The sequence below is a fragment of the Diceros bicornis genome, chromosome 21, assembly GCF_020826845.1.
Source record: "Diceros bicornis minor isolate mBicDic1 chromosome 21, mDicBic1.mat.cur, whole genome shotgun sequence".
Classification (NCBI taxonomy): domain Eukaryota; kingdom Metazoa; phylum Chordata; class Mammalia; order Perissodactyla; family Rhinocerotidae; genus Diceros; species Diceros bicornis.
The window spans coordinates 10,850,061-10,866,196 of NC_080760.1; the positions used below are offsets into that span (position 1 = coordinate 10,850,061).

At 36.0% G+C, this 16,136-nt stretch overlaps 2 protein-coding genes across 2 annotated transcripts in view; both read left to right on the forward strand.

Annotated features, from left to right (window-relative positions):
- Positions 1–16,136, forward strand: part of SLC26A7 (solute carrier family 26 member 7) — a 255,412-nt gene that overhangs the window by 52,505 nt on the left and 186,771 nt on the right. The window lies entirely within an intron of this gene.
- LRRC69 (leucine rich repeat containing 69) overlaps positions 1–16,136 on the forward strand; it is a 91,554-nt gene that overhangs the window by 37,250 nt on the left and 38,168 nt on the right. The window contains exon 5 of the mRNA XM_058564577.1: positions 1,177–1,248. Coding sequence (XP_058420560.1) covers positions 1,177–1,248 — 72 coding nt within the window. The remainder of the gene's footprint in view (positions 1–1,176; positions 1,249–16,136) is intronic.

Here is a 16,136-nt window from a genome sequence, read left to right on the forward strand (position 1 = left end):
CAGGGAGCCTCCTTTCTTGCTCAAGGTCACACTCTTCCTAGAGTGTCCCACATCCTCTGACCAAGCAAGGCAGAGATATAAAGACTCTATTTCTGCCTGGTGGAGAACAACTTGGATGGGCGATACCCATTCCAGAGTACCCCACCCAGTTGAACAAGGCTCTGTTGGATCTATATCCCACCTTGACTTCTCTATCTGCCCAATCCTGCTTCTTGACTCTGCGTTTTACAAGGATGGATCCCTAATAAACATTTAGCACCCCAAACTCCATCTCAGCATCTACTTAACGGAGAACCCAACCTGCGATAACATGCGATAGGATGGAGGAGGAAAAGACAATTGTTATGACTAAAGAGACATATCTCCCTAGGGAGAGGTTTAGACATCAAAATAAGAGTGACATTTCAGAAATATCTCTACAAGTGGTTGGAGCCATTTAATAAGTCATACCTTTAGTTTTCAATTTTTAAAAGTTTTTGGTGTTTCTAATTAAAAAAATATTCTACTAAACCTTTTCTTGCTAGGCGAAATATGAGAACCGAGATGCATCATAACAACCATGTGGATATCGTGCTAATGTACTGTCACATTGGGCATGTAGTTAGAGAGAGTAACAGATTTTATTTCCTCTATAAGGAAACGGTTATGTTAACACACTGCTAAGCAAATGTGAAATAAATGCTGGTGGAATTGTCAATAGGGACAACTTTCCAGGATTACATCTGCTTTCTGTTTCTCAAACATTCTTTCTGTTTTAATGATAGTAATGTCTACTGAGTGCTCACTATGTATTAGGCCCAGTAGTAAGCACTTTCTGATTACTCATTTAATTCATTCAACAACCATATGAAGTAGGGACTTCTATTAATATTTCCATTTTACAAATGGAGAAATTGAAGTACAAAGAGCTTAAGAAATTTTCTCAAAGTTACATAGTAAGTGTTGGAAGTGAGATTTGAGCTTAGTAAGCCACCATTATGTTGCCCTGGAGTGGTCAGAAGAAATGGATAACTCAAAGAATCTGGCAATTCAGGACATTGGAGAGGATGTACTGAAGAATACATCAGGTAATTAGGAAAGATGGTCAACCCTATCAAGTTTGAACTTAAAAGAAATATTTACGGTTCTACATATTAGAGTTTAAAAAATCTCTTTCTCTTTTGTTTTCTGATACAGGGACTATGTGATCTTATAAACCTAAAAAGCCTAGACATAGCTGGAAATATTATTCAGATATTTCCATCAAGAGTAAGTAGAATCAACTTCTATTATAATTGAAAAATAATTTTATTTATGCTATTGGGATTAGAAAAATATGGGCAGCCAGTAAACCCTATAGTAATTGGAACCTTGAACTATAACAAGTGACTCAAAGATTTGCTTTGTTCTAGAATTTCAAAACCTGTTCTTTCCCATTTCTTTCTTTGTGTTCTGTGCCTGCTGAACTTGTTTCAACTAAGTAAACTCTGATTGCTATTATAAATATTTTAATATATTAGTTATGGGTAAACATTTTTTATTATTACACACTGCTTTTGGGCACCTCAGACTTTGTGGAAATACTACTTTCTGGAGCATAAGTTTTTATCCCTTGTAATTAATCCAAGTGACACTTCTATTAGTTGTTTTTAATCCATAAACAATGAAAACTGGACTTATTTTTCCATTTGGAAGTGAATTTTGACTTTGCTTTATTTCAAATAAGTGAGAAGCAGTTGGTCTTGGAAAGTTCTAACTTTTGGGAAAGAAATGGCAGTTTTTCATACTGCATTTTTATATCTGAGTGAACATGTTTCCACATGCAAGGAAATAATTAGAAGCTCATCAGTCCGGAAGGTATTCATTGTTGATCCATGAATTACTTTTTCTGATTGTTCAACTGCAAATTGAAATCTTAGTCTTTTTTACCCCCTAGAGCAATATTTTTACACTGAAGATGACTCAAATATGAAAAATGTCTGTTTTAGAGAAAACATACAGTTTTCTTTATTGTATTAAAAATATGTAACATAAAATGTAACATTTTAATCATTTTTAAGTGTACAGTTCTTTGGCACTAAATATATTCATGTTGTTGCACAACCATCATCACCATCTATCTCTAGAAGTTTTTCATCTTCTCCAGCTGAAACTCTGTTCCCATTAAACACTAACACCCCATCCTCCTTCCCTCCAGCTCCTGGCAGTCACCATTCTGCTTTATGTTTCTATAAATTTGACTGCTCTAGGTACCTCATGTTAGTAGAATCATACGATATTTGTCCTTTTGTGACTGGCTTATTTCACTTAGCATCATGTCTTCAAAGTTCATCTATGTTATAGCCTGTGTCAGAATTTCCTTCCTTTTTAAGGCTGAATAATATTCCATTGTACATATATGTCACATTTTGTTTGGTCTTTCATCTGTCAAGGGACACTGGGTTGCCTCCACATTTTGGCTATTGAGAGTAAAGCTGCTATGAACATGGCTGTACAAATACCAGTTCAAGTCCCTGCTTTCACTTCTTTTGGGTACATACCTAGAGGTGGAATTAGTGGGTTGTATGGTCATTGCATGTTTAATTTTTACGGAATCACCAAAGCGTTTTCCAAAAATATATGCTTTTGAATGTTTAATAAGAATTGGATGTTGTTAATATTGACTGGTAAATGCTACAAGATTTTATTCATCCTACAGGCCTTAGTTCAGTTCTCTCTGCTCTGTGATGCCTTCCCTGAATCCCAAAGTAGCCTTCTGGTGCCACCTCTTCCATGGTACCAGTGTGGTTTGTACCACATAGTGGAGAAATTCTTTTCAAGTCTGCCTTGCCATTAGATCGGAGGCTTCCAAACAGAAGGAATAGGGCCGGCCCTGTGGCTTAGGGGTTGAATGCACACACTTCGCTACTGGCGGCCCGGGTTTGGATCCTGGGTGCGCACCAACGCACTGCTTCTCCGGCCATGCTGAGGCCGTGTCCCACATACAGCAACTAGAAGGATGTGCAGCTATGACATACAACTATCTAGTGGGGCTTTGGGGGAAAAAAGGAGGAGGATTGGCAATAGATGTTAGCTCAGAGCCAGTCTTCCTCAGCAAAAAGAGGAGGATTAGCATGGATGTTAGCTCAGGGCTGATCTTCCTCACAAAACAAAACAAAACAAAGCAAAACAAAACAAAACAAAACAAAAACAAACAGAAGCAATACTCTTTCTCGCCTCTATACGCACATTGTCTTGAATTTCAATTCAATAAATACTTGTTAAATGAGTAAATAATGTTCTTAAACTAAGTATTCACTTTAACAGTGTCATCAACTCACAGTTTCTTCTACAAATGATTCTGTACTTACAATTTTGATAAAACACCATTACTTAAGTCTCATTAATTTAGAGTAATTTTGACGGGACCTCAGTCAGTTTTGCCTGTGTTTGTAGCACCTATTTCAGAAGTTTCTGTCAAAACTCTGAAATAAGACATCCTGTGAACTCATTTCAGCTTTGGTCCAACTGGTTAAAATAAATTTTCCACATTTGATAGATGGAGCAACTAATGGGATAAATCATACACTTAGAGGATAAATGACTGACTCTAGGACATGCTATGATTATCAGTAAAATAGAGTAAGTTTCAAAGTAATGGTAGTGAACTTTTAAAACAATTAATCCATGCTTCTTAGGAGGCAGAATAGTATAGAAATGAAGAACATGGACTTTGGTGTCATATATACATAGATTTGATGTCTTAATTTCCCATTTACTAACTTTGTAATCTCAAACAAGATGCTGAACTTCTCTGAGTTGCTGTTTCCTCATCTGTAAAATTGGTATATTAATACCACTATCCTCATAAGGTTGTTAAGTAAGATAATGATTATAAAACATTTTGTACATAGTGTTCAAGGAATGGAAACTATTATGATTATATATTGTATATATAATCTATACCAGTAGTGAAATACTACTAGTAATATATAATTATAGCGATCGTCCACTGTCTACTGGCATTAATAGGAAGAATTAACCTTGTGAAGTACATATTTTAAAAACTTTCTTTTTATTATGAAAAATTTCAAACATACATACAGAGAGGAGAGATAAAGGAAACTCCATGTACCCATTACCTATGGTCTTAACTCAAAGATTTGAAAATGTATTCTACAGAAGTGTCTTGAAGTGGCTTATTTTACTACCTCACAGCTCTTCTTTTTTTTACAAAAAAGGTCTTTATTTGAGAGTGTTTTGCTGTTTTATGACCTAAAACTTGGTGTGTTATTTGGAAAATGCAATTATTTCACAGTAGTATATTTTTTTATTCGCATGGCTTTTGAATATTTGACATTGAATTTTCACCAAGATTTTAGTATGAGTGTACATTAAATGAAGAGCTGCAGTAAGATAATGAGACTATTATAATTATTTATTTATATGTGTTGAATCAGAAGAATTTCTGGATTATTTAATTATTAAGAAAGATGCTGTCATGATCACATAGTGAATTAGCTGTTTTAGAAATATATTCATTCTTTTATTACCATGTAGTCAGATCTAGTACATGGGAGGCTTTAGTTTTTTCCCTTATCTCTTTTTTTTCTTCCCTTGATTTAAACTTTTAAAAAAAATTTAAAAACTTGTATAAACTATACATTCTTAAAATTTCAAGCAACAAAGAAATACAGAATAATAATGAAAGTCTCCATTCCAGGACCTCTACATGTGTGTTTCTTAAAAAAAAGTCTGTTAAAGCATTTTTTTTTCACATTAAATACTGTATCTGGATTGGTTTTATTATATTTAATTTTCCAGTGTGATTTTTCTTTTTAAAGACGTACCATCTAAGTATCCAAAAGGTGTCATTAGTAGTAGAAACATCAGTAGAGAGAAAGCAAAACTCTGGGGCTGATTTCTTGATCTGATACATCACTGCACGATTTGAGCAAATTCTCAGTGCCTCAGATAAAAGTATTTGATATCCAATTCCTATCTAAGACATGTCAAAACTATTCATTTTAATAGTTTGCAAAGTGTCCTATGCTTCTTGGATGAATAGGGGTTGTTAAGATTTATTTTAAGATAACTATTTTCTTTCCTTCCATTTAGCTGACTTGTCTTCATATATTCTCTGTAAATAGCATTGTTCTGATTATAGAAGTAACTAATTTATTGTAGAAAATCTAGAAAATAAATAAGTATAGAAAGAGCAAAGTATAAGGTGGCTCTAAGTTTACCTCTCAGAGAGTGTTTACTGTTGGATTTTTTTCTTCCAGTATCTCATTTTTATATGTTCACTTAAAAAACTAAAATTGAAAGTATAATGCGTAAAGAAATATGTATCTTGCTTTTTCGCTTAACACTATATGTTGAGCACTTTCCTTAAATGAATATTTCTCAAATATGTGATTTTTAATGATTGAATATTCTTCCTTTTCTCTATCATATATTCACTTTTTCTTACATTTTTATTTCTTGCTGGAATTGGACTTGGATTTTGAGTGAACGAGCCTTTGGGGAAAAAGATGATCTGAAATAAAATGTATTTTATTTGCATCTCTTTTTGGGAGAGTAATATTTTTGAAACAAGGCCTGTGGTGGACCATACGGAAACACTGCCAGTTGTTCAGACAGTGAAGAAACAGTGATCCTTGGTTTATAGGTTTCCTAGGACTGCCGTAATGAAGTACCACAAACTGGGCCTTAAAATAACGTCTCTGTGTTCTTATAAGGACACCAGTTCTTGGATTAGGGCCCACTCTAATCCATTATGCCCTCATCTTAACTAATTACATGTGCAAAGACTCTGTTTCCCAATAAGGTCATGTTCTGAGATTTTAGGTGGACATGAATTTTGGGGGGACACTATTCAACCCATTATACTTGGGTAGAACAATGAGTTTTAGTATTCTATTTAGCACCTTTCTCTTTAATAGATATAACTCTTCTATGTGAGGCTTATATGACAATTTAATTCGACAAAAATTTATTAAGTACCTTCTCTGTGGCCAGGCTTTCTTCTAAGTGTTGGGCATGAATATTTGAAGAATTCCTACCTTTAGGGAACTCTGGGAAGGCAAGTAAACACATGTGGATGTTGCCTTGTAGGAACTTTCGAATTTGTGTTTTAAGAAAGCTCTAGAAATTGAAGTGGGCCCTGGGGACATCATAAGAAAAAAATACAGAAATTTAAAATTAGAAAAATTAAAGATACTGGCATTAATTAGCTTGGAAAGAGAAGGGAGGCAGGTGATAATTTCATTGGTGAATTCAAAATATGTAGGGGGAAAAGTGGCGAGTTGCCTTCATAACTTTTGACGATAGAAAAATTACATTTTGTTGTTATTTGCTGCAGAAGGATTTTGGATTAATTTCTGGGAGGAAAGTATTACCAACCCTTCTCTAGATTATAAAAGAAAGTAGAAAACTCAGTCCCTGAAGTAGTTATGATTCAGCCCTTTCAACAAGGAGAAAAGTAAATTACTGAGTTTTTTGGTTCCCTTGAAATAATTTTTTTTGTATCTTTTAAGCAAAGATCTTCTTTCTGTGGATCCTCTTTCCCTCAGGAGCCCAGTTATTTTTCAAACTGCAATCATTTGAAGAAAAAGTTGACTTGACAAAAGTGAGAAAAAGTTTTAATGATCATCACCAGGGGGCATCATGACATTTATCTTTGATGTGAAGTTTATAACCAAATATGATGTATAAAACATTTTCAGACCTAACAGAAAACTTCATATTTCTGTAACACTCTTGGTGAGAATCCTTCATTAGCAACCTGTATAACCACCTAAACTATTATTACTGCTTTTCAGACTGAGAAATGGCATTAAAAGTTATCTTTCTGAAGCAGTTCTATGCAATTATCTAGTCATTTGCAGATTTGCAAAGCCACTTTGTGTGTTATCAAATATATTTGATATTGAATAGCCCTTTAAAGATGACAGATTTGGTATCATTATTCCTGTTTGGAGCTGAGGATATTGAGGCTCCAGAGAAGTAGAGCAACTCCACAGCAGTTGCCCTCAAACTTGAGTGTGCATCAGAATCCTCTGGATGGCTTGTTAAAATGCAGATGGCCCCACCCCTAGAGTTTCTGATTCAGGAGGTTGGGAGCCCAAGGATTTGCATTTCTGTTAAGTTCTCAGGTGATGCTGCTAGTGCAAGTCTAGGGACCACACTTGGACTTATACTCAAGGTTTCTGGCTGCAAGCCCAGGTCCCGTATTAGAACTTTGCCTCTGAGAGAGGAAAGACCGAGGAATCTATTCTTTGTCTCAGGAGTGACAGGCAGGGACAGTCTCTGTTATTATACACAAATAAATAAGACATTTCTTTCATCTAACTGGGAATTTGGGTTCTGAGAATTTCCCTGTGTCCTTGAGTAAAATGATACTCAGGGAACATTCCTTGAACAATTCAATTCTTGTATACTCTGGAAAATACTTCACATAGAAACTGGGATTTTCATATGTGAACACAAGGAATGTTTATAAAGTTGGAAGCTGAGTTTTTATGTTACTTACTCCTCTTCAGCCACACTGTGGATGTACTTGGTGCATATATGCCATTGACATAACTTCTTAAACATTTATTCATCAGCCAATCTAAACATTGGAGAGATTTTAAGTATGTGACTTGAAACACTGGATTTTATTTTGGAGAAAGTTTGGCAAGGCCAAATCTTCACCATGTAACTTTTAATTCTTTTTGTGTTTTGTCTTTATAAAGGTGGTCATATTTGAAACTCAGGTTTAGCTGAAACATTTACAAGGACACATATAAAAATGACAACTTATGAGAAAGTGCCTTGCTGAGAGTAGATATTGAAGAAATATGCTTAAAAAGATGTAAGTCATAGCCAATGCTATATTTTCCACAGTTGGTGCTTGCTTTCGCAGTTTCAAATTCATGATATTAACGTTCATTTGAATTTATGGTCTCCATAAATAGATTCTGTGTCAGAGTTAAGAATCTTAAGTAACGTGTGTAGGCACATAATGTTTTTATATGAAAAAAAAAGAATACAAAGAGAAAAAGCCTCATGCAATGGTGGTGTCACGAGAAAAATTATGCTTGGACTGTTTTGGGCTGATAATAGTTACAGCACCTACTCCACTTCATCAGTTCTCCCTTTTTCCTTCGAGAATTCTTCAGAGTAATCATAAATCAAATTTGAGAACAGTGCAAGCACTTTCCCCTTTTACAGTATGAGAAACACAGGAGAGAAAAAAATTTAAGCAACTTTCCCAGAAGCACAAATCATTTGAATGGCGAAGAGAGGATTTGAATCCACTGTTCCCAAACAAAAATTGCCTCTGTCTAGGTTAGCAATTTACCAGTTGTGTGACCTTGAGCACATAACTCAATTACTCTGTCTCATGTTTTTCCTCTGTAAGTTGGGGATGTTAATAACACTTGTATCCTAACATTTTTGGGAAAATATCTGACACAATAGTTGATGCTCAGCAAATACAGAATGAATAAATGATTAAATGCGATAGCGTATATAAATCCTTTACTAGTGCTTGGTGGGATAGATATTAAATGTTATTTTCTTTTCATTTCAAAGTTTGGTCTTAGCTATTTGCCACTCAGTCTGTCCCAAATGAAGGGATGTCTTTGCGGGCTTCCAGAGCCATGGGAGCACCTGAATGATGCTAACGTGCAGCTCTCAGGGAGACCGCTGATGTGTAAGCACGGTATGCAAGGCGAGTGCAGTCTCTGTTAGCAGTACCCTCTTCTTCCTGTTCGCCACGTGCTCTTTGCCTGAGTAGCTGTCGCAGGTTATTTTTCTCTGCAGACCCATTTAAATTCCTCTGGCCTACCTTGGTTAGGTGATAAAACAGAACCAATAAACTGTCACCTGAAAGTGGGTTCTTCTTTCCTGGGATCTTCACCTTTGATTCTCTGTTTATTCCTGTCTCATCCTTTCCCCCTGCCTCTTGGCTCACTTGGTTTCTGATTGTCACACTGGATTTCTCTGAAAATAAGAAAGACCCCTCATTACTACACTCCTTTTTTCTTAGACCCTTAACTTGTTGCCTACTACTTATCCTGATGTCTTTTTTTTTTTTTTTTTGGTGAGGAAAATTGGCCCTGAACTAACATCTGTGCCAATCTTCCTCTCTTTTGTATTTGGGACGCCAACCAGTGGCTTGATGAGCAGTGTGTAGGTCCACACCTGGGATCCAAACCCACAAACCCTGGGCCGCCAAAGCAGAGTGCACAGGCTTAACCACTACGCCACCAGGCCGGCCCCCTGATGTCCTTTTTCTCCTTGGATACGTTTAGTTTAAAATGGTTTCTCTATTGATAGCCAGTGCTGACTGATTTTGATCCAGCCAGTCTAAGCATATCTTGCTATGAGGTCCTTGGTTCCAGACACTTGCCTGACATCGAGCCTGGTGCAGACCCTGGCTCAGTGTCACTCTCGGCCCCATGTCTGTCTAGTTCATAAACCCTAAATATTTCGTAAGTGCTCCCAGTGTCTTTGTTGTTTTACTTTTTTGTGCTTAATACAAAATGAAGTGAAGAAAGCCATTTTATTTTTAAATGACTCATCATTTCCAAATGAGCTGACCTGTTCAGTAGAATAATTTCCATATATGAGCAGTTACATATAAATATGTGCACATGTATACAAATATGTACACATATACATAGGGAGGCCATTAGCTTTGGATGACGAGAAATATTTCTGTGAAATTGATTGAACACTTGGAGAACAGTTGGTTATTTCAAATTTCAGCATGTCCATAATCAAAAATGTCCTTGAGTGGTCAAAAGCACAATACAGTTGTGGGAGAGGAACTTCTTGGGAAAATGAAATTGTGATGTTTACCTTGTATTAAAACTTCTATCAAAACTTTTGAAACCCTTTTGCAAGATAATTAGAAAATAGCATGCAAGTTTGAAAATGGTATGCAGGGAAGTGTCGTATAGCTGTGGTCAAAGACATCTCCAAATGTCTCCACAATCTAGTGATTTGGTTTGAAGTATCCACTTTGCTCAAATATCCATGAGAAATTCCGGTTGTCTACCTCATCCCCTTTGCTTTTCTGCCCCTTTCGAATAGCAACATTAGAGATCTACTTTGTTCTTGTTGCCATATCTAGAGTTTATTTTCTGTCTCTGGTGAACGTTAAGGAGAACTGTACCCTATCCTTGAAGCTCGTTAAATGCCTCTCTAAAATTTGACCTTAATTTGAAAATAGTGTATTTTTCTTTGGTTGTCAGTGCTTCCTTCAGTGACTCAGTTTATTAGGAGATATACATTTAAAACAACACTCAGTGACCTTTAAAAAAATGGGACACAAGCCAATGCTTGCCTAATGAAAACCTCTTGTGGGCTCTGAGGTTTTATGTAAGTGATGTAAGCTTAGCTAATGTAGAATTGGTGAGTTCCAGAACTTGACTAAATGCTTTGCCTGTCACTACTTTTATAAGAATGAGATCATATTTTCTGCTGTTTCTTATATGGGGAGTGGGCAAGGAGGAAGGTGTTGAATTATATGTGATTGCTTCTTTTGCCATTCTAATTCTAAAATTTCATGAGATAGACTTTTTTGAAAGGAAAAGCATAGAGAAAATTCATAACATATTACCCTGGATACAATGAGGGTTTTGTTAAAACTGGTTCAAAAATTGAGGGCTCAATTAAATTAGGGGGTATAACTGTTTTTCTCTGTTTAGCTAAATTAAATAATCTGAGTTCTGCCTTTCTACTTCTGTATGTGCTCCTATCAGAATTAAAGACAGGCTGGTCCTGGATGCCTGTAAGTGCTGCAAAGGGCCCTGTTCCACGTGCTATGGTGGTTAGTGAACAGTGTTTAGCTATCACTAGTTACCCTTGAAAATTTTATTCTTCTAGCCAAGTAGCTAAAGAAAGTGATTCAGGAGATAAAAGGGATGCTGCTTATCTTCCAAATGGAGAGTCTAGAATTTAAGTAACACCCACCTCACTTGTTGGGAGGAAAGGAGGATAGGGTTATTTGCTGCTCATACAGTCAGTGTCAGAGCTCCTATCTTTTCTGCCTTGTGATAAAAGTGGAGTTTAAATGATTTCAAAGTGAGAGTTAGTATTTTTCAAGGAGTAAACCTAATAAAAAATGAGAAAAATTTTAGAGGCTCTGATTGAAATCCAGTAATGCAGCTCTTATGTAGCCTGTTTAAACATTGATTTTCATTTAGATGAGTTCTTTCTGCTCCCTCCTGCCCCCTGCCTAAGCTGTGTGAAGGCAGAGATTTTTGTCTCTGTTCACTAATCTATATTCCCAACCCCTAGAACAGTGCCTGTTGCAAAGTAGGCACCCAGTAAATGCTTGCTGAATGGACGGATGGGTGGATGGATGGATAGGTGGTTATGGACTTTACCTAACAAACATAACTGCTTTACTTTGCCTGAAAAATCGAAACTGACTTGTGAGAATTAATATCAAAAAAGTTGGTCAAATGTGATGGTTTTCAACCAGGGAAGATTTTGGCCTTCAGAGATATTTGTCAATATCTGGAGACATTTTTGGTTGTCACAGGTGAGGAGTTGTGGTGGTACTACTAGCATTTAGTGGGTAGAGGCCAGAGATCCTGGTAACCATTCTATAATGCACAGGACAGTCCCCCAAAACAAAGTATTATCTGGTCTAGAATGTCAGTGTCATGATTGAGAAACTCCAGTTTTAGGGATTTACTATTTATTCCTCTGTTTTCCAGGCCATAATCCTTATAAAATATATCCTTATCAAATAGATTTTAGAGTGCATAAGAATCAGAGTGGTGCTTGTTAAAATTTTGATGTCTTGACCTCATGCCTATATATTCTGAGTTATGCCTAATAATGCTTTTTGCATTAAAGTTTAATTTTCTTCTGTTAATCTAGCTCTATCAGCTCTATTTTGACTTGTGCTTGCAGGATATATAAATTTTAATTCCTTACTTTCAAGCTTTCTATATCCTTAGGCTTTAGACATATTTCTTATAAACAGTATATGACTCTTAATTTTTTAAAATCCAATGTGATAATCTTCGTCTTTAAATTTGCAGCATGTAGTTCATCTAAATTTAATGTAATTGCTGATTTATTTGGGGATAAATCAACATCTTCCTATATATTTTTAATTTGTTTCACTTGTTCTGTGTTCCTATTTCTCGTTTCTTCCCTTCTTTTGAAATTATTGGGTATTTTTATGATTCCATTTTTAAATCTTTGCAAGGAATTTTATAGCATTTTATTATTCTTTTAATTGACTGCCTTAAAAGTTTTTAAAAATCCTGCTTGCTTCATGAAAATGTATTATTAATGGGTAGTTATATCTTCCTCTTAGACAATGCAAGAACTTTAGGACACTTTAAATCTATTTACCCACCTCCATTCTTACATATTTTGTGTGTATTAGAATTCTTTTTGTATTTTAAAATGTTTTGTTATTATTTACACAGATGGTGTGGTGTTCATTTAGATTTATCTGCAGGTTTAACATTTTTGTCGTTATTTATTTTTTCCTGTAACTCCAGTCTTCCTTGTGGGATTTTTACTGGGTATAAAATTCTAAATTGGTAATATTATATTTTACTACTTTCAAAATTTTAATCCACTGTCTTCTAGCTTCCATGTTGCTGTTGAGAGGTCTGCTGCCAGTTTTCAGTTATCTACTGAAATTTTTAAGCTTGGCTTTTATTTCCTGGAACATGTTAAGTATAGTTGTTTTAATGTCTGAATCTGATAAATCAAATATGGAGGAGTACTTTTGGGTTGATTTCTGTGGTCTGTTGTTTTTGCAGTTTCAGAGTTCTCCAGAGAGACACTATTCAACCCAGTGTACCATCTTTTCTTCTTATGTGCTTGGTTATACAGGCATGTCTCATTTTATTGTGCTTCACTTCATTGTGCTTTGCACATATTGCATTTTTTACAAATTGAAGGTTTGTGACAACCTGCATCAAGCTATTCTATTGTCACCATTTTCCAACAGCAGTTGCTCACTTCGTATCTCTATGTCACATTTTGGTAATTCTCACAATATTGCAAGCTTTTCCATTATTATTATATTTGTTATGGTGATCTGTAGTCAGTTATTGTTGATATTACTATTGTGATTGTTTTGAGGTGCCATGAACCATGCACCATATAAGATGGTGAACTTAATTGATCAGTTTTGTGTGTGTTCTGACTGCTCCACTGTTTCCCTGTCTCTCTTCCTCTCTTCAGGCCTTCCCTATTCCCTGAGACACAACAATATTGAAATTAGGCCAATTAATAACCCTGCAATGGCCTCTGAGTGTTCAAGTGAAAGGAAGGGTCTTATATCTGTTACTTTTAATCAAAAGATAGAAATGATTAAACTTAGTGAGGAAGGCATGTCGAAAGCTGAGATACGCCAAAAGCTAGGCCTCTTGCACCAGTTAGCCAAGTTATGAATGCAAAGGAAAAGTTCTTGAAGGAAATTAAAAGTGCTACTCCAGTAAACACACAAATGATAAGGAAGTGAAACAGCCTTATCGCTGATATGGAGAAAGTTTTAGTGGTCTGGATGGAAGATCAAGCCAGCCACAACATTCCCTTAAGCCAAATCCTAATCCAGAGCAAGACCCTGACTTTCTTCAATTCTATGAAGGCTGAGAGAGGTGAGGAAGCTGCAGAAGAAAAATTTGAAGCTAGCAGAGGTCAGTTCATGAGGTTTAAGGAAAGAATATATCTCCATAATATAAAAGTACAAGGTGAAGCAGCCAGTGCTGATGTAGAAGCTGCAGTAAGTTATCCAGAAGACCTAGCTAAGATAATTAATGAAAAGTGGCTACACTAAACAATAGATTTTTAGTGTAGACAAAACAGCCTTATATTGTAAGAAGATGCCATCTAGGACCTTCATAGCTAGAGAGGAGAAGTCAATGCCTGGCTTCAAAGCTTCAAAGGACAGGCTGACTCTCTTGTTAGGGGCTAATGCAGCTGGTGACTTTAAGTTGAAGCCAATACTCATTTACAATTCTGAAAATTCTAGGGCCCTTAAGAATTATGCTAAATCTACTCTGCTTGTGCTCTGTAAATGGAACAACAAAGCCTGGCTGACAGCACATCTGTTTACAACATGGTTTACTGACTATTTTAAGCCCAGTGTTGAGACCTACTGCTCAGAAAAAAAAGATTCCTTTCAAAATATTACTGCTCATTGACAATGTACCTAGTCACTCAAGAGGTCTGATGGAGATGTGCAATGAGATTAATGTTTTCTTGCTTGCTGACACAGCATTCTTTCTGCAGCTCGTGGATCAAGGGGTAATTTTGACTTTCAAGTCCTGCGATTTAAGAAAAACGTTTTGTAAGGCTATAGCTACCAGAGATAGTGATTCCGCTGATGGATCTGGGCAGAGTGAATTGAAAACCTTCTGGAAAGGGTTCACCATTCTAGATGCCATTAAGAACATTTGTGATTCATGGAAAGAGGTCAAAATATCAAAATCAACAGGAGTTTGGAAGAAGTTGATTCCAACTCTTGTAAATGACTTTGAGGGGTTCAAGACTTCAGTGGAGGAAGTAACTGCATATGTGGTGGAAATAGCAAGAGAACTAGAATTAGAAGTGGAGCCTGACCGAATTGCTGCAATCTCAATGATAAAACTTGAATGGCTGAGGAATTGCTTCTTATGGGTAAACGAAGAAGTGGTTTCTTGAGAGGGAATCTACTCCTTGTGAAGATGCTGTGAAGATTGTTGAAATAACAACAAAAAATTTAGAATATTACCTAAGCCTAGTTGATAAAGTAGCAGCAGGGTTTGAGAGGATTGACTCTACTGTGGGTAAAATGCTATCGAAAAGCATCGCATGCTGCAGAGAAATCATTCATGAAAGGAAGAGTCAATCGATGCAGCAAACTTGATTTTGTCTTATTTTAAGAAATTGCCACAGCCACCCCAGCCTTCAGCTACCACCACTGTGATCAGTCAGCAGCCGTCAACACGGAGGCAGGACTCTCCACTGGCAAAAAGATTATGACTCACTGAAGGCTCAGATGATTGTTAGAATTTTTAAGCAATAAAGTACTTTTTAATTAAGATGTGTACATTGTTTTTTTAGACATAATTCTATTGCACACTTAATGGATACAGTATAGTATAAATGTAACTTTTATATGCATTGGGAAACCAAAAAATTCATATGACTTGCTTTATTGTGATATTCGCTTTATTGCGGTGGTCTTGGAACCGAACCTGCAATATCTCCAAGGTATGCCTGTATTTGATTATATCCTGGACATTGTATTTGAAAAGTTATTTTTGAAATGACTTTAGGCTCAGATGATGTAACTTCCTAGAGTGGTTTTTATTTGCTTTTGCCATGAAGAAGCAGTATGACATCACCTTAATCAGATGGAGACATTAATATGTACCACTTTAGTTTCAATGCTAAAGAGTCACCTAGAAAATTCAAAGCTATGCTGCTATCTGTGTGGGGCTGGATAATTTCTGATTTACCCTTACTTCTGTGTGAAAAATCCCTTTCTGGTATTAGCATGGCAAGAGTGGTTTTAAATGTGGGACTCATTTCTCTGGCTGTCTGTCTGCTCCTAGATCTTGTCTTGGTTATTCCTGATGGTCTTATTAGCTCTTTGATGCCTTTAAGAAGATTTTAATATATTTTTATTTATATTGGGAGATTTTGTCTGAATTACCTTGTTTTCTATTACTGGAATTGGAAGTTTTTGATAGATTTCATTAAGGCACTGAGAAAACTTGATTGACTTCATTCTGAAAAACTCATTTGAATGAAAAACTCATTTACCTTCCTCAAAAACCAATACATTTCCTTTTCCTTAGTGAACATTCACCTCTGCTCTTTTCTGGGGCTCCTCTGCAGGTATCAAAGTTTGAAGTCGCAAAGCACTCTAACTGAGGCTCAAACTGTTGGGAGGGTCTCAAGAATCTTGTCTTTGATGTGAGAACTTACCTCTGTCTTGTTCCTGCCTCCTGCAGCTTCCGCTTTCTTTGCTTGCTTGTGTATTATTTTCCTGCTCCATTGTCCTCCAGAGGACTCTGTGTTCCTCAGTCTTCCAAGACCACTCTAAGGTAAATCTGTTTAATAGCTGCATTACATTTCTATTATAGTTCTCTTTCCTTTTTAATTTTAAAAGATAATTAAAATTATAGAAACCTTTAAATATTCTTTTTGCCTTGAAT